This window comes from Giraffa tippelskirchi, chromosome 2 (assembly GCF_054371585.1).
Source record: "Giraffa tippelskirchi isolate mGirTip1 chromosome 2, T2T-mGirTip1v1.2.pri, whole genome shotgun sequence".
In the NCBI taxonomy this organism is placed as follows: Eukaryota; Metazoa; Chordata; class Mammalia; order Artiodactyla; family Giraffidae; genus Giraffa; species Giraffa tippelskirchi.
Window position 1 is genome coordinate 92,038,215 of NC_137276.1, and position 19,416 is coordinate 92,057,630.

The 19,416-nt window shown below is 39.6% G+C and overlaps 1 protein-coding gene across 6 annotated transcripts in view; it reads left to right on the forward strand.

Moving 5' to 3' along the window:
• Nucleotides 1-2,008: 2,008 nt before the first annotated feature.
• Nucleotides 2,009-19,416, forward strand: part of GK5 (glycerol kinase 5) — a 75,748-nt gene continuing 58,340 nt past the window's right edge. For 4 of the 6 annotated variants that reach the window (XM_081569567.1, XM_081569571.1, XM_081569569.1 and 1 more), the window contains exons 1-3: nucleotides 2,009-2,266; nucleotides 12,257-12,350; nucleotides 13,964-14,039. In XM_081569567.1, the coding sequence (XP_081425693.1) occupies nucleotides 2,120-2,266; nucleotides 12,257-12,350; nucleotides 13,964-14,039 (317 nt within the window). In that variant the 5' untranslated portion in view covers nucleotides 2,009-2,119. Of the gene's footprint in view, nucleotides 2,267-2,455; nucleotides 2,584-12,256; nucleotides 12,351-13,963; nucleotides 14,040-19,416 lie in introns of all 6 variants that reach the window. The other 2 variants (XM_081569570.1, XM_081569572.1) reach the window with 1 other exon arrangement.

Genomic DNA, 19,416 nt, shown 5'->3' on the forward strand with positions numbered 1-19,416 from the left:
GGCCCCTGAAGTGAGTGAAAGATCACTCAGTCATGTCCCCTCTGCCACTCCACAGATGATAGCCTGCCAGGCTCCTCTGTCCATGGAAATCTCCAGGCTAAAAAACTGGAGTGGGTAGCCATCCCCTTCTCCAGGGGATCTTCCCAAGCCTGGGATCGAATCCAGGTCTCCCACATTGCAGACAGATTCTTCACTGTCTGAGCCACAGGGGAAGCCCTGTGATCCACAACAAAAGAAGCCACCACAATGAGAAGTCCACGCACTGCAACTAGAGTACACCCTGCTTGCTGCTACTAGAGAAAAGACTGCACGGCAATGAAGACCCAGCACAGCCAAAAATAAATATAAATTTAAAAAAGATAGATCAATAAACTTTGAGTAAAGCAAATGACCCTTCATGATGTTGGTTGGTTTCATCCAATTAGTTGAAGGCCTTAAGGGCAAAGATTGAGCATTCCCAAAGAAGAATTGTCTTTAAAACTGCAAGGTAGGAAAACTGCCTGAGTTTCCAGCCTACTGTCAGCAGACTTTAGACTCAAATTGTAATATCAACTCTAATCTGAAGTTCTAGACTTTCAGCCTGCCCTAAAGAGTTCCAGGACTTGCCAGTCCTCAGAAGCATGTGAGCCAATTCCTTAAAGTATGTCTCAATCTCTTTCTCAATCTCTATCCTATTAGTCCTCTTTCTAATAGAACTCCGGCCAGACTCCATGACGCATTAGTCATTTATTTCAAATTACAACATGGGTATTAACATAGTAGATGACTCACCAAATGGCCACCACTGGTGAAAGCAGCCCTGGGACCATTTGGAACAAACTAGTACTATTAGGCAGGAACAGGGTTCCTGCAACAGGAAACTGCAATCCACTCAAGTATTCTTGCCTGGAAAATCCCATGAACAGAGGAGCCCAGTGGGCTACAGCCCATGGGTCGCAACGGGTCGGACACGACTGAGTGATTAAGCTTTCTCCTCTCTAGACAAGAACAGGGTAAAAAGACAAAACCCAAACCATACTCTTCCAGGTGTTTGTTCCAAGTTTCAAGTAATATGGCCAAAGATCCCAATTTGGCCAAAAGGGCTGAAAGCAAGTGGGTTAACATGACAAGTTGGTCAAAAGAACTGTTTGGTTCAAAACGAGTATTTTTTTGCTTTTTAATTAATATACCACTCTACACTGTTAAAACTTTTTCACCAAGAGCACATATCCATATTACTTTCATAATTTTACAAAAAGATATTGAATATGTTCAGGCACTAGGTTTTTTGTAGTGTTGGTGGGAAAGTAGCTGAAGAAGACATGAACACGTTTGGGAGCTGGACCGCCACATAGGAATCCCCCTGGGTTCCAGGCTGGTGACCAGAGCTGCAGGAAACTCGAAATTTCCACAGGCCTCCTTCCTGCCCCATGCGTGGAAGAGCCCACGCCCTTAAACCCCGAGTGAAAGGTAAAGTGCCCCCCGAGGGACTTTCAGACTTCTGAAAAAGCAGCCATTGGGGGTGGAGGTTGATGATAAAAACAGCCACCCAGCACTTGGTCCCTTTTGCCCCACCAGAGGGCTGGGTAAGTTCTAGAGTGTTACTTCATTTAGCAAACCTCACCAGGTTTTCTGGGGAGATAAGTCCTGGGGAGAAACTTTCAGTTTATGAATAAATATCTTCGGCCGAATTTTTAATTTCTTTTCAAGTTACTATATTTCTTAATAGATTCATAATATGTAACCAGTTACAAGAAATGCGGACACTGTCGCAGGCGCTTAGAGTTAGGAGGGAAATAATTAAAATTACGGGCCAAGGTAACTTTGAGAGGCTGGTGTTTGGAAAACGGGGCGGAACCAAGTGGCCCAGGCTCCAAGGACCCACCACCACCTCCCCGCTCTCCTTCACACTACCCACGCGGCCGCCAGGCCCGCGGGCTCTCCTGCAAAGAGTCATTGCGCAGCCGTGACGTCACGGCGTCGGGCGGGGCCCGCGGCAGGGGCGGGGCCGCTTGCCGGATCTCGCGGAGAGGCGGGCCGGGGGCGGCGGCCCGGCGGGGCGCGCTGGGCCCCTGAGGTGCGGTAATTTAAAGCGCGCCCGCTCGGCTGGCGGCTACGGCAGAGAGGTGTGCGGGTCGGGATGTCAGAACAGCCTACGGTCCCGGAGCAGGGCGCGCCGGACTCGCGGCGCGCAGGCTTCGTGCTGGGGATGGACGTAGGCAGCTCAATGATTCGCTGCCACGTCTATGACCGCGCGGCGCGGATCTGCGGCTCCAGCGCGCAGAAGGTGACCGGGGAGCGGGCGTCGGGGCAGCGGGTCTAGGTCGCGCAGGGCACCCGGGATCTGGTCGCGGGGGGGCGTGAGGGCCGGACTGCCTCATCTGGCCTGGACGCGGCCACCTGCGGCACCGCGGGCCCTCGGTCCTGAGCGGCGTGCCTGGACCGGCCAGATCTCCTCATTCTCTCCCCGGGCCAGTCTGAAACCTGCGCGCTCTTTCGGTCCTGGCTGAAGACTTTAGGGGCTCGGATTGTGACTTCGGATCACTCACTCGCTTCCGCTCACCTGAGGATTCGGCTCTCTGGCCTTACCTGGGTGGGACTGCGGTGAGTGGCAGGGCAGGGCAGGGCTGGCTACGCATATCCAGCCAGAGAGGGTGCTTTTTGATTTGCTTGGTTTTTCCTGCACTTCCTTGATAGACCTTCAACCCTGTCTTTATTTACATTTGAGATTTTCAAGACTTAATGGAATTTAACTTTATGTTTGTCATTCAGTAGTCTTCATCATGAACTGCTTCTGAAAGTGCAGAGCAACTGATTTCCAGGAATATAAGTATTGCACAAGTTTTGAAGGCTATGTTGTCATTACCTTTCTCCTTTCCATCTTTGACAGTTCATGAAAATATCTTTTTCTGGCTTGAGAAACCTATCAAGTCATTAGTTGTTACTAGTAAGGCAACTAACAGATTGGTATTCCTCTGATCTTGTTTCCATGAAGTGTTGATTTCTTAGAGTTGTCAGCAAACAAAAAATAATGTGAATTCCATATGATGTTTTTATTCTTCTTTCCAATACCAACATCTTTAAAAGAAAAAAAAAATGTTTATTTGGCTGTGCCAAGTCTTAGTTGCAGTATGCAGTATCTAGTTCCCCAACCAGGCCCCTAGCATTGGGAGCGTGGACTCTTCACCACCAGGGAAGACCCTCAACATTGTCAGGGGGTACTGAAGCTGTTAGTTACCTAATCCATTCCCAGCAGCAATGGACTCCCTCATTTGCTTGGCTCCTACCCCTCTTCCTAGCCCCTTGGAAGTGTTTTTCAGCTGCAGGGGTTGCCCAGGAGCAGGTCCAGCCAAAAGAATGCTTTGAGCATTTTTTTTGTTTTTTCGTTTGAGGACTTCCTCATTCTGGTTTTAGGACCAGAAAAGAGACCTGTTCACCTGTGCATGAACACTGCCCACCTCTCCACCACATACCCCACCCCTAACCCCACCTGAAAGAACAGATGAAAGGCAGAGTTTGTCCTTCAGCGACTATATACTCCTTATTTCCTTATGAGTCTTTATCAGAACACAGTGATACTTTTCACAGTCTCCCTTGTAATTCTAGACACAAAGTACTTTTGTTTTAAGCAGTGATTTTTTTTTAAAGGAATTGAAGTGTTTAGAATCAAAGGGATACAGAAACTGTAAGAAGATAACAAATTTCACAGTTGCTATGTAATTTGGGAGAAATCATTATTTCTTTTTTTTGAGAAATGAGGTAAGAATCTCAAAAATGAATCAAGATTGCTGTTAAGTAGCAGGAGACTAGAATGGTTTGCCCAGACTCAAAGCTGGTGAAGGTGTCTGGAAAGGTATGTAAGTAAATAAAAATGCAAAAAATCCTTGTCCTTTGAGGCTGAAGCATTGTATCTTAAATTAAGGAGTTGAAAGCAACGCCTCTCAAACTGATAGCAGTTTACATCAGTGCTGCTGAAAGCATGGTTTGCAGGCTGCGGGGGGTGAAAGAGAGAAACTAAGATTTAGAAATTTGTGTAGCAGTTTGGCAAAGTCATTTTATATTTGTTGACCGTAGTAATAAAACATTTGAGATTTTACTTTGTATGTCATGTTTTTCTTAGAAAATTGTTTTAATTATGTCTTAAAAATTGTTGGTCTACAATGAATTAGAAATCAGAAAAAAAACCAACAGCAACTGGTCCTTTGCTTCAGATATCTTGATTTCTTTGGGAAAAATGATCTTGGCCTACATTGCTTCTTCAGTTCAGTTCAGTGGCTCAGTTGTATCCAACTCTTTGCACACAATGGACCTCTGCATGCCAGGCTTCCCCGTCCATCACACACTCCCAGAGCTTGCTCAAATTCATGTCCATTGAGTCAGTGATACCATCCAACCATCTCATCCTCTGCCATCCCCTTCTCCTGCCTTCAATCTTTCCTAGCATCAGGGTCTTTTCCAGTGAGTCAGTTCTTCACATCAGGTGGCCAGAAGTTTTGGAGTTGGAGTTTCAGCTTCAGCATCAGTCCTTCCAATGAATATTCAGGACTGATTTCCCTTAGGATTGACTGGTTGGATCTCCTTGCAGTCCAAGAGACTCTCAAGAGTCTTCTCCAACACCACAGTTCAAAAGCATCAATTCTTCGGCTCTCAGCTTTCTTTATGGTCCAACTGTCACATCCATACATGACTACTGGAAAAACCATAACTTTGACTAGATGGACCTTTGTTGGAAAAGTATTCTCTGCTTTTGAATATGCTGTCTAGGTTGATCATAGCTTTTCTTCTGAGGAGCAAGTGTCTTTTAATTTCATGGCTGCAGTCATCATCTGCAGTGATTTTGAAGCCCAAGAAAATAAAGTCTGTCACTGTTTCCATTGTTTCCCCATCTATTTGCCGTGAAGTGATGGGACCAGATGCCATGATCTTAGTTTTTTGAATGTTGAGTTTTAAGCCAGCTTTTTCACTCTCCTCTCTCAATTTCATCAATAGGCTCTTTAGTTCCTCTTCACTTTCTGCCGTAAGGGTGGTGTCACCTGTGTGTCTGAGGTTATTGATATTTCTCTCGGCAATCTTGATTCCAGTTTAAGCTTCATCAAGCCCAGCATTTTGCATGATGTACTCTGCATATAAGTTAAATAAGAAGGATGACAATATACAGCCTTGATGTACTCCTTCCCCAGTTTGGAACCAGTCTGTTGTTCCATGCCTGGTTCTAACTGTTGCTTCTTGACCTGCATACAGATTTCTCAGGAGGCAGGTCAGGTGGTCTGGTATTCCCATCTCTTTCAGAATTTTCCACAGTGTGTTGTGATCCACACAGTCAAAGGCTTTGGCGTAGTCAGTAAAGCACAAGTAGGTGTTTTTGTGGAATTCTCTCACTTTTTCTATGATCCAACAGATGTTGGCAATTTGATCTCTGGTTCCTCGGTCTTTTCTAAATCCAACTTCTTAGCACCTAGTTTATTATTTCTTGGGTACAGAATAGATAATTGAATTACATTTAGTCATTTTAGGAAAATATTAGGAAATCAGTTTCCTTCATGGGACTCTATGGATTAGACACAGAACTTGTATTTGTTTTCTCAAATGAAAATCACACCTCTGCTAAATTATGTTGGAAAGAATATATAATAGAAAACCACACTTAGCATAGGATTTGATTGGTACTGCCAAATAAATAGCTTGAGAAAGAAAAACAGAAGAGATCACTCTTTAGAGATATGAACAAAATAGGCTTTAGTCTTTTCATTAAAATGGAAATTCCAAACAGGAACTTTTACATGAGAAGGCTAGTACTAAGGCCTCTCAGAAGACTTTAATTTTATCTCTTACGGTATTCATTTTTTAATAGCAGAGACCCACATTTGTAGCCTTTTTCTATAAGTTGTATTTTTTCTTTCTTTTTTAATATTTATTTTTATTTATTCATTTGACTGTACTGTTCTTAGTTGCAGCACAGAGGATCCTCAATCTTCCTTGCAACATGTGGGATTTTTTTTTTTTTAAGTTGCAGCATGTGAACTCTTACTTGCAGCATGTGGGATCTAGTTCCCTGACCTAAGATCGAACCTGGGCCCCCTGCATTGGGAACACAGTCTTAGCTACTGGATCACTAGGGAAGTCCCAACAAGTTAAAAAAATCTTTTTATGAAATCTTAAATATTGGTGTTATATACGAGAGTAGTGTTCCGAGTTTTGGAAGTCCTACATGTGAATGTTTGATATTTTTAGTTTTTCAAAGCAAAGAAAGTTCATCATGTTCCCCATTGGAACATCATGCCATTGTGAGAAACTGTAAAAGATAATAACATTTTGGTTGGAAGAACAGGGCAGAAAGACCACTTCGAAGAAAACTGGACTTTCCAATAGTGTGTTCCCTCTGTACATTCTTGAAAAGAACTGGTTGTTGTCTTTTGTTTTTAATCAACAGAACATGTTTTCTTCTTAGCTTTGAATATATTCTTGATCTTGTATTTCAGTTTGATCTTCTAAACTGTTGTGACATGTTTCGTGATGGTGAGCTGTCTGGGTTGGTGCAGTGGGGGGAAGTGACCCTGGAGTGCCACTGCCAAGTCTAATTTGTTGACTTGACATGATGATGGCCATATTGAGTTTTTTGGGATGGAGAAGTATTTATTGCAGTTGAGTCATTACATACAGTCTGTGGTCATGAAAGTTTTGCATGGAAAGAAGAGAAATGTTATTTGATAGAAGGGGAATTGTTGTTCAGTCACTAAGTCATGTCTGACTCTTTGCGACTTCATGGACTGCAGTGTGCCAATCTTCCCTGTCCTTTACTATCTCCCGGAGCTTGCTCAAATTCATGTCCATTAAGTCAGTGATGCTATCCAACCATCTCATCCTCTGTCATCCCCTTCTCCTTCTGTCTTCAGTCTTTCCCAACATCAGGGTCTTTTCCAGTGAGTCGGCTCTTTGCATCAGATGGCCAAAGTATTGGAGCACCAGCTTCAGCATCAGTCCTTCTAATGAATATTCAGGGTTGATTTCCTTTAGGATTGACTTACCACCGGGGAAGTCCCTAAAGAAGGGGAATAGATTTTGTTAAATCTGTTTATTTCCAGTAGGCTCACTGGGGAATAATATTGATTGATAATATAGATTCTTTTTTCGTATCATCTTTGTGTCACTCTCATGCTCCCCACATTGTCAGTGTTTTCTCACAGTTCCTTTTTTCTGTTTATTTTGGCCTTTTCTTATGTGTTAGAGGTTTTCCTTAAATGATGATCTTTGGTTGGTTATCCATTCATATTTTCAGTACTGTGTCTTATTTTCTCAGCTATATCTAGTATTTGCAAGTAATGTCTCTGGTTCAGCTCCTCCAGAGGGTAAATCTCGTACCTTCTGCTGTGTTAGGGAGGGGAGGTGGATCTGACTGGATAAGGAGATTCAGGGTCCTTATAAAGATTGAATCACTCCTCTGTTCAGCAGCATCTGGCATCCCAGTCTTCTGAGGTATCTCTAATTTTCAGAGTTCTACCTGAGATTCTTCCAGGGGTTAAACAGAGGTGTATAATCTGAGCGGCTAGTGAGGTATTCAGTTGTCTCCTCTGTGCTTAGCCCTGTACCACCTACCCACTCACTGATAGTGTTAAAGACATTTGTTAAAACCTGATCTGAGCTTCCTTGCTCTCTTCTTGTCTTTCTGCGTAAATCTTTTTCGTGTTTTTAGTTTAATGGGAGTCTTGAGAGGAATTGGAAATAAAACACTTATGTTCAAGCCATTGTTTTAACCTGAAGCCAAAGATTCTTTTTTATCTTATTTTTTAAATTAGCATAGTAAGATGAGACTCCTTTGGTGAATAACTTTTGTGAGTTTTAGCACATGTGTGGAAGTAACCAAAAAACCCTTGTGCAAGCCGTTTATAGTCACTTTCCTCCCACATCTAATCTCTGAAAACCACTGATCTGTTTTGCATGACTATGGTTTTTGTTTTTGTTTTTCTGTCCTTATAAGGACATATAAGATATAAGAAAATATCTTATAAGTGGAAAAATACAGTAAGTAACCTATGAAGACTGACTTTTTTTCAACATAATGCCTTTGAGATTCATATATATTGTGTGTATCAGTAATTCATTCCTTTTTATTTCTGAATAGTAATCCATTATATGAATATACCACATTCATTCACTGGTTGAAGTATATTTGCATTGTTTTCAGTTTCTGGTGATCTTGAATAGAACAGCTGTAAACATTTGTGTACAGATTTTAAAGTGAATGTAAGTTTTCATTTCTCTGGGATAAATACGTAGGAGTGGTATTGTTGCATCACATGGTAAGTGAATATTTAACTTAACAAGAAATTGCCAAAGTTTTCCAGAGTGACTCTTATAATTTTGTATTCCCACCAGCAACGTTTGTGAATTTTGTTTTTCATCAACACTTGATATTGTTAGTATTTTTTTTTAAACTTTAGATGTAGTGTTATTTCACTGTGGTTTTGATTTGCATTTACCTAATGATGTTGAATATTTCCATGTGCATATTTTCTGTCCACATATCCTCTTTGATAAAGTGCTAGTTCAAGTTTTCTGGCCATTTTTTAATTGAATTGTTTTCTTACTGTTGTTTTGAGATTTTTTTAAAATATATTCTAGATATAAATCCTGTGTTGAATACACGATTTTCAGATATTTTCAACTAGTCTGTACTTGGCTGTTTCATTTTCTTAACAATATCTTTTGCAGAGCACACATTTTTAATTCTGATGAAGCTCACTTTATCAGTTTTTCTTGTTTTATTAATCATACTTTTGGTGTCATGTCTAAGAACTCTTCACCTAATCCCAAGTCATAAAGATTTTTTGCTGTGATTTCCTATAAGCATTTTGCAGTTTTACATTTATATCTGGGATCCATTTTGAGTTAGTTTTTTGTGTAAGAAGTGAGGTTTTTAAGATTGAGGTTAATTTTTTTGCATATGGATGTCTAATTATTCCAACTCTGTTGAAAAGCTATTTTTCTCCATTGAATTGCCTTGTATATTTGTCAGAAATCAACTAGCCATATTTGTGTGTGTCTACTTCTGGATTCTCTTGTGCTCTGTGATCTATTTGTGTGTTTTTATGATTACACTATTTTGATTACTGTGGCTTTAGAGTAAGTCTTCAAATTGTGTAGTGTGATTCCTCCAATTTTATTCTTTATCAGTATTGTTTTGGCTATTTTAGTTCTTTCACCTTTCTATGTAAATTTTAGAATGATCATATCTATATCTATTAAAAATCCTAGGATTTTGATATGGAATTGTAGGTGAAAGTTTTTTGCACTCTAAAAATGTCGAGCCACTTCCTCCTGGCCTTGGTTCTGATGAGAAGTTCACAGTCATTTGAGTTATTTTTCTGTGTATTTATTCTGTCTGGTTGCTTTCAGTTTTGTTTTGTTTTGCTTTCAGTTTTTAGCATTTGAATTATGTTGGACCTGGCTGTGACTGCTTTGGACTTATCCTGCTGGGGATTTTCTAAGCTTCCTGAATATATAGATTTTAAATCTTTTACTGAGCTTGGGAATTCTTAGCACCATTACTTCCCTTAAGTAATTTGTTTAGGCACTGAAGTCTTTCTTTTCTTCTTTGGGGCCTCTGCTGACATGAGTATTAGACCATTTTCTCTGTCCCACAGATCCCTGAGGTTTTCTTCTTCTTTTTTTTTTCTGCTGTTCAGATTAGAGAATTTCTATTGATCTGTCTTTAAGCTTATTGACTTTCTTCTGTTATCTCCATTCTACCATGGAGCTGATCCAGTATGTGTTTTAATCATTTTCTTTTTCTAATTAATTTTTTCCAGCTTTATTAAGGTACAGTTGACAAAAGTTGTATGTATTTAAGGTGTGCAAATTGATCTTTTGGCATACATCTACATTGTTAATGAAATAACATAATTAATGTTGATTAAACCACTTTTCATCTCACAAGGTTATTATTTGTATTTGTGTGTGTGTGTGTTGAGAACACTTAACTAATCTCTTAGCAGATTTTGAGTGTATAATACATTATTATTAACTCTAGTTACCATACTGTACATTAAGTCCCTAGACCTTATTCATCTTATAACTGAAAGTTTGTATCCTTTGACCAGCATCTCTCCATTTTCCCCACTTAATTATTGTATTTTTAATTTTGAAATGGTGAGATTTTTGTTCTTCCTTATGTCTTTTATTTCTTTGCTAAAACTTTCTATGTTCCTATTTGTTTCAAAAGAATTCACCCTTCTTGGTGCGTTTTTATAATAGTTGCTTTAAAATCTTTGTCAAAATTATCTGTTATGGTGATACTTGTATCTATTATCTTTTGCTATACGAGCTGAAATTTTTCTGATTTTTAATGTACCTGGTAATTTTGGATTGTAGCCTGGACATTTTGAATATCATGTTATAAACCTCTGAGTCTTGTATAAGGCCTATGACAAATGTTGATATTTTTCTTTAAAAGGCAGTTAATGCAGTTGTGTTCGGGCTACACAGTCTGACCAGCCTTTCTTGGACTTTGATTTCAATGTTCATTCTGTTTTTAAGATCTTGGAAGTACTATTTAGATCTGTCCTGTGTAGTATGTGCCACCTAGAGGTCAGTATGGGACCTGGGAGTGCATGCGTGCTCAGTCGTGTCTAACTTTGTGATCCCATGGATTGTAGCCCGCCAGGCTCCTCTGTCCATGGGATTCTCCAAGCAAGAATACTGGAGTGGATTGCCATCTTCCCCATCCAGGAATCAAACCCGTATCTCTTGTGTCTCCTGCATTGGCAGGCGGATTCTTTTCCAGCTGCACTATCTAGGAAGCCCCAGGACTTGGGCAATGATATGTTTTTGGGGTTTTTTTTTAAGTTTTGCTTTTAGCATCTTTGCTATGCTGTCTAGGAGGGCTTCCCTGGTGGCTCAGTGGTAAAGAATATGACTTCCAATGCAGGAGACGCAGGTTTGAACTCTCGGTCGGGAAGATCCTGGAGAAAGAAATGACAACTCACTCCAGTGTTCCTGCCTGGGAAATCCCATGGACAGAGGAGCCTGGCCGGCTACAGTCCACATGTGCTAAGTTGCTGCAGTTGTCTATCACTGTTGCAACCCTGTGGACTGTAGCCGGCCAGGCTCCCCTGTCCATGGGATTTCCCAGGCAGGAACACTAGGGTGGGTTGCCATTTCCTCCTCTGGGGATCTTCCCGACCCAGGGATTGAACCTGCATCTCTTAAGTCTCCTGGATTGACAGGCAGGTCCTTTACCCCTAGTGCCACCTGGGAAGCCCTGGGCTATAAGCCCATGGGGTTGCAAAAGAATTGGACACTTAGTGACTAAACAATAAAATGCTGTCTAGGAGTGTATTCATACATGTGCAGCTTCCAGGAGAGCCTGGGAGTTCATCACGTCTTTCTGGAGTAGCTTTCCCAAGCTCTTCCCTCTCTGAGATCTTCCTGGGACTTTTTGGTTCCCTGAGCCTCCTCATTTGGGTCCTCTTACCTGAAGCTGGAGCTTTCACTATCCCATTCTGCAGGGCACTTCCTATGCCCACATCCAAGGCTAGGCAACAGGAGGACACAAAGAGGAAACAGCCATAGGGGGTTCACCTTACCCTGGTGGGTCTCCAGCACCTGTTCTGGGAGAGAAAGTTTTACCTCCCTCAGTATTTGGGGTGCTTGTGAATACTACTGTAGCTGCCCTGTGAGATAGCCAGCATATAAAAGGATGGAGACCATGGATAAAAAAGAAAAGCGAGAGATTTGTTCTGTTCCTCTCTGAGTGTTAACAAATGTTCTCCTGGCTTTTCCAGTGCACCTTGGTACCTGCTTCTGGGTTTTCAGGCTGCCTTGAGTCTAGGGCAGGTGAGGCCAGTCTAGGCCATTTTTCCCAGAAGAAAAATGGGAAACTCACTACCACTTCGGTGCTATTCTAATTCTTATCTTCTTTCCTTGTCTGCCTGCCACCATATACGTTTTGGAGGTTACAAATAGCTGTTCCGTGCATCCTGTCCAGGTGTTTTTTCTTTTAAGTTTGACATTTTGTTTTATTACAGAAATAATGCATTTTCATTGTAGAAAGCCTTGGAAATAAAGATAAAATCTTCTGTAAATTCATGAACTGAATAAAACTGCTATTTTGGTGTATAATCCTTTTTTATTTCATATTTTTTTCTATCTTAACAATAAAAATGAATTAGATAATAAATAAAATCTTGTTTTTTAATTATTTTAACTGGTACCCTTAAGGGCTGGATGGTTTTGACTTGTTCTAATTTGTTTTTACTAAATTTTCTCTTTTCCTTAATAGGTAGAAAGTCTTTATCCTCAGGCTGGCTGGGTTGAAATTGATCCTGATGTTCTCTGGCTTCAGTTTGTTGCTGTAATAAAAGAATCTGTCAAAGGTAATTGGATTTATAAAAGAAAGATGGTAACGTGTATTTTGTATATAATAAGAATTTTGTGGGTTTCCTAAATTATACATAAAATATTTTATTGGAGTCACAGTTTCCCAGTAGTTTGGGGAGGATGGACATTTGTGGTTTACAGTGAACCCACTTTGTCAAGGGAGGGTAGCAGCAACTCTTTCCTCTGCTTGAAGTCTTTTTGAGCTGCAGTATTAAAGGCTCACCTTACTATTTATTCCAGGTTGTAGCCAGTGCCTATTTGATTTCCTGTTTTGTAGAAAATACCAGAGGGTTGTAAACGAAGTTACAACACTCAATTCCTGCTCTCACCAGTTTACAACTGAGTTATCTTTATTGTAAAATAAGTTTTTGTTTTGTTTTTTTCCTGTGCGACCTCTTAGGGCAAGTGTTCTCCTGGCTGTAGCCAGGGTCTGGAATCTTAGCTCTTTAAAAACAGTCTCAGCACAGCCTTCTTTAGGAACATGGTGAAAGAGGACTTGTAATTTCAAAATGGTCTTTTACTTCATTTCTCTGACTGAATTGCTTCTCCTAACTTTTCTGGTTTTCAAAACCTATTTTTAAAAAATTGGCAGAATACCTGTGTGCTTTCTCCTAGATTCACATTAGCTACCCGAGGTGAGAGTTGGTTATGATGTAATAGCCTGTCATCCTCAAGTACTTAAGCATTATCTCCAAAGATAAGGAGTATTCTCATACGTAGACATGATGTAATCATCACACAGCAAATCTAACATTAACCCAGTGATATTTTCTAATACTTGATCCTCAGTATTCCCCTCTTATCTTAATCTTGAATATTTTTTTTTCAATCTAGAATCCAACAAAGATGAGGCATTGCCTTTAGTAGTCAGTCTAGTCTCCTTTAATATAGACCATGTTCCTCATGACACTGACAATTTTCAAAAGTACAGATCAGTTTAATAGACTATCCTGCATTTGGGGATTATCTAGTTATTTCCTTATGATCAGGCTAGGAAGGAGTACTATACAGGAGGTGGTGTGTCGTCCTTAAATTGAGCAAAGCTCAAATTGAGGCTGTCCCTAATTTGTTCAGTGGGACAAATTGCTTTTTTAAAGGAATGCCACAGAAACATGTGAGCTGCTGTATTTCAAGAAATTTGGACTTTGCAAAATCTGTTTTTATTTGCATCCTAGCATGAGTTTGTGTAGTAAATAAGATCTGTGCTTCAGTATTTATGCTACTTTCCGTGAGGGTTTCCTTTGTTGCCATCAACCAGCTTCTGTTATAGCTGATCGTTGCTTAAATGAAAATCCTATTTTTTAGTGTTATCAAGAAAAAAATACCATCTAATTTACTTTAAGTGGTGTTTGTTTTCTTTCTAATCTTTAAAGCAAAAAGTCCATTTTATTATTATTAGATTATAACTTCTTTTCCCTTTAAGTAAAAAAAAAAAAACTACAAAATCATGCTAGTAATGTTTTATTTATTAGCTCCAATTGTGTTTTTAAAATGCTGAACCCATTTGCTTTTCTCATAGATTATATTAAGTAATTCTTTTCCATATGATAATATTATAAAGAAAAACATCCTAGGCTTTTAAATGTGTTTTATCTATCTTTATTTTTAGCCGCAGGAATAGAAATGAATCAAATTGTTGGTCTTGGCATTTCAACACAGAGAGCAACTTTTATCACATGGGACAAGTAAGTGCATTGTGTGATAAGAACTCTATTGCTGGGTACATGCCATGGTGAACACATAGCTTTGAAACCTATTTGGGGAATTTTAATGTTTGTGAAGAAAGAACAGTGTTGCTTGATTAAGAGAAAAGAAATTGGGTCTACTTTCTGGCTTATTACATAAGTTCCCTGCATGTCAGCTTGGCTTAACTTACATAAAGTAATAGTAGTAAAAAGACTGTTGCTTTCATTAAAATTCAAATAAAGCATGGATTGAAGTTCTAAAAAATTAGCTTATACCTAAAAAGATTCAGGAGAACCTGACAAATTTTGGATACACAAGACTATGATATGATTTATATTTTAGTCTATTTCAAATTTAATTTTAAATACTTACAGCATATGAGGTATGTATGAATTAAACACAATTATAATAGTATAATGGATACCATACAGTGAATACCTGTGATATTTTCTTCAGGTTTAAGTATCCTTACAAACAAACCTGTTAATTGTTACATGTATTTTACAAAGAAAGAAACTGAAGCTCAGAGAAATAACTATGTTATTAACAGTCACTCATTAATAAATCAAGCCAAAATTCCAAATTATCTTTTTGGGTCCAGAGAATATACTGTTTCCACTACCCCTGTATTGCTTTCAACGTGTATTTCTTGTTTTTTAAGAAAAACAACAAAATCACTGTAAAATATTTCTTTGTTATAGAGCTCTAGACTCCAAAGGGCATCTTGAGCTTGGGGCAGTAGGGATGAAAAGTGGTGGATGTAAGGGGTAAGGGTAAGTCTAAGAAATATAATCAAGCTGAATTCACAAGAGCTTTACCTTTAATTCAGTGTTAGGAAAGAGAAAGAAGTTTAAATTTTTTAATATTTGATTGTATGGGATTAAGATGGTGAAGTAGGTAGACCTTGAGCTCACCTCCCCCAACAAGCATATCAAAACTACAACTACTTATTGAGTACTTTCTGAGAACAGTCTGAAGACTATCAGGAAGGCTCTTCTACAACCAAGGTTATTAAAGGAGGGACCATTTGGAGTCTGGGAGGAAGGAAGGAGAAGCAGTCTAATCAGGATCTACACTCCTTGTGGGTGACCCAGAAGAGGAGGGGGATACAGGCTTGTGCATTGTCCCTAAGAAGCAAGGGGTTTAGTCCCATATTGGGTACCCTAACCCTGAGGTCCAGACCAGGAATACAAGCCTGCTTGGTTTGAAAACCTGTAGGGCTTATCAGAGAGCTGTAGAAACTGAGGCTCCGGATTTGAAGAGCATGCCACAGGCTCACCTGCTCCCAGTCCCAGTGCTTAAGCAGCAGATTGAAAACACCTCATGGTCTGGGGTTGCCCTGCCAGGACTGCTCCAGCCTGCACTGGGTTGCTGCTCCAGCACTGCTCCCAACCAAGTACAAATAACCACTGTACCAGGGAGAAGTTGAGTTGGCTCAGATTTGAGGTTCCAGCCCCTTGGGCCTCAGCCATGCCTCTGGCCAAAGGAGAGACCACCATCACACTGGAGGGAAGAGGTGCTAGCTCAGATTATAGCTCTAACCCCTTTGCTTGCGGGCCTGCCCTAAGCCTGAGAGAGGCCCCAGCTCACATCTGGCTCCACTTCTAACCATTCCTATTCCAACTCTGTGCCCTGCTAAGGTGACAGCTTCCCATGCACCCCAAATGAAGACACAGTTACTGCTCACTTCAGGTCCCAGTCTCTCACCAAAAACTGGGTGCAAGCAGATTGCACAGGGATGCTCCCACACAAGGACATGCCTTTAAGCCTGAGATAGGTAATTGTTTCACATAACTTTATAGAAACAAAAAGTGAGAAGACAAATGAATACATTCCAAACGAAAGAATAACTTCCCCACACACAAAAATACCCCTAATGAAACAGAGATAGTAATTTACTTGATAAAGAGTTTAAAACAATAGTAATAAAAATGCTCACAAACTCAGGAAAAGAATAGAGGAACCCAGTGAGAACTTCAGCAAAGAACTAGCAAATATAAAAACCAATCAGGGCTGAAGAATACAATAATTGAAATGAAAATTTCACTAGAAAAAATTGCCAGCAGATTAAGTAATATAGAAGATTGCATAAACAATTTGGAAGACAAAATATTGGAAACCACCCAATCAGAACAACAAAAAGAAAAAAAACAATTTTTAAAGGCAACTAAGATAACATCAAGCATGCTAACATTCAGGTTATAGGGCTTCCAGAAGATAGAAAAAGACAGAACACAAATTTGATTAAATTATGGCTGAAAACTTCCCTAATCTGAAGAAAGAAACAGATACCCAGGTCTAGGAAGCACAGAGAGTCCCAAACAAGATGAACCCAAAGAGACCCACGTGAAGACATATCATAATTGAAACGTCAAACATTAAAGAGAATTCTAAAGACAGCAAAAGAAAAGCAAAATCACATACAAAGGAACCCCCATAGGGCTACCTGCTGATTTTTCAGTAGAAACTTTGTAGGCCAAAATGAAGTGGCATGATATATTTAAAATGCTGAAAGGGAAAAACCTTCAACCTAAGATACTCCACCCAGCAATGTTATCATTCAGAATGGAAGGAAAAACAGTTTCCCAGACAAGCAAAAACTTAACTTAATCACCACTAAACTGGCCTTACAAGAAATGTTAAAGGATCTTTAAGTGAAAAAGAAAAGCCTATAGCAAGAAATAAGAAAATATTTGAAGGGAAAAAAATCTCACTGACATATGTAAATATACTATAAAGGTAGTTGATGAACCACTTAAATAAGTAGCAATGAACATTAAAAAACAAAATTGTAAAGTTAACTATTAATCAACTATAACTGCAATAAACAGTTAATGTGAAAATGTTAATCACTCAGTAGCATCCTACTCTTTGTGGCCCCATGGACTGTAGCCCACCAGGCCCTTCTGTCCATGGTCTCCAGGTAAGAATACTGGAGTGAGTAGGCATTCCCTTCTCTGGGGATCTTCCTGACCCAGGGATCAAACCCAGTTCTCCTGCATTACAGGCAGATTCTTTACCATCTGAGCCACCAGGGAACAGTTAATGGATACTCATGAAAATATAAAATATAACACCAAAACGTAAAATGTTGTGGGGTGGTTAGTTAAAAAAAAAAAGTAGAGCTTTTGGAATGTATTTGAACTTAAATGACTGTCATTCTAAAGTAAGTGAAAAGTGAAGTCACTCAGTCGTGTCTGACTCTTTGCGACCCCATGGACTGTAGCCTACCAGGTTCTTCCGTCCATGGGATTTTCCAGGCAAGAGTACTGGAGTGGGTTGCCATTTCCTTCTCCAGGGGATCTTCCTGACCCAGGGATTGAACCCAGGTCTCCCACATTGTAAGCAGATGCTTTACTGTCTGAGCCACCAGGAAAGTCGTTCTAAAACAAGTAGATATATTTACATATATATATATATATATATATATATATATATATATATATACACACACACACCTCGTAGTAACTGCAGATCAAAGTTCTCCAATAAATACACAAAAAACAAACACAGAGGAACCCAAACATAATTTTAAAAAATTATCAAACTGAAAGAGAAGAGATTAGGAAAAGAAGATAAGAACAAGAACTACAAAACAACCGGAAGACATATAACGAAATGGCAAAAGGTATGTACCTATTAAATATCACTTCTAATGTAAATAGACTAAATACTGCAATCAAAAGACATAAGGTACCTGACTGGATGAAAAAACAAGATCCATGTATATGCAACCTACACAAGACTTACTTCAGAGCTTAAGACACACACTGAGAGTGAAGAGATTAGAAAAAGATATTTCATGCAAGTGAAATGGAAAGCTGGGGTAACAGTACTCATATCAGACAAAATAGACTTTAAAACAAAATATATACCAAGACATTATTTAGGGCATTAAATAATGATAAAGGGAGGATCCTCAATCTAAGAGAAGGATATTAGATTTGTTAATATATATACACTGAACACAGGAGCACCTAAATATATAAAGTAAATATTAGCAGACATAAAGGGAGAAATTGACAGTAATAAAATAATAATAGAGAACTTGAATACCCCAGTCACATTAATGAATAGATCAGACAAAAAAACCAATAAGGAAACAATGGGCTTAAATGACATATTAGGCCAGATGGACTTAATAAATATCTATAGAACATTCTATTCAAAAACAGCACAATACCCGTTCTTCTCAAGGGCATATGGAACATTCTCCAGGATAGATCACATGCTAGGCCACAAGAAAAATCTCAGTAAATTTAAGAAGATTCAAATTAAGTCCATCCTCTTTTCTGAGCATAACAATAAGAAACTAGAAATCAATTGCATGAATAAAACTGGTAAAAACACGAACAAGTGAAGACTGAAAACATGCTACCAAAAAACCATTGGGACAATAAAGAAAGAAGAAGTTAAAAAAAATACCTTGGGATGAATGAAAAATGTAGAAATACAACCTTCTAAAATCTACAGGACACAGCAAAAATGGTTCAAGAGGGAAACTTATAGTGATAAAAGCCGCTCTCAAGAAACAAGAAAGATCTCAAATAAATAACCTAACTTTCCATCTAAAGCAACACAAAAAAGAACAGAGCACAAAGTCAGTAGAAAGAAGAAAATAATAAAGATCAGAGTTGAAATAGAATCAGTTCAGTTCAGTCGCTCAGTCGTGTCCGACTCTTTGCGACCCCATGAATTGCAGCACGCCAGGCCTCCCTGTCCATCACCAACTCCCGGAGTCTACCCAAACCCATGTCCATCGAGTCGGTGATGCCATCTAACCATCTCATCCTCTGTCGTCCCCTTCTCCTCCCACCCCTAATCCTACCCAGCGTTAGGGTCTTTTCCAATGAGTCAACCCTTCACATGAGGTGGCCAAAGTATTGGAGTTTCATCTTCAACATCAGACCTTCCAATGAACACCCAGGATTGATCTCTTTTAGGATGGATTGATTGGACCTCCTTGCAGTCCAAGGGACTCTCAAGAGTCGTCTCCAATACCACAGTTCAAAAGCATCAATTCTTCGGCGCTCAGCTTTCTTCACCGTCCAGCTCTCACATCCATACATGACCACTGGAAAAACCGTAGCCTTGACTAGACGGACTTTTGTTGGCAAAGTAATGTCTCTGCTTTTAAATATGCTATCTAGGTTGGCCATAACCTTCATTCCAAGGAGTAAGCGTCTTTTAATTTCATGGCTGCAATCACCATCAGCAGTGATTCTGGAGCCCCAAAAAATAAAGTCTGACACTGTTTGCACTGTTTCCCCATCTATTTCCCATGAATTGATGGGACCAGATGCCATGATCTCAGTTTTCTGAACGTTGAGCTTTAAGCCAACTTTTTCACTCTCCTCTTTCACCTTCATCAAGAGG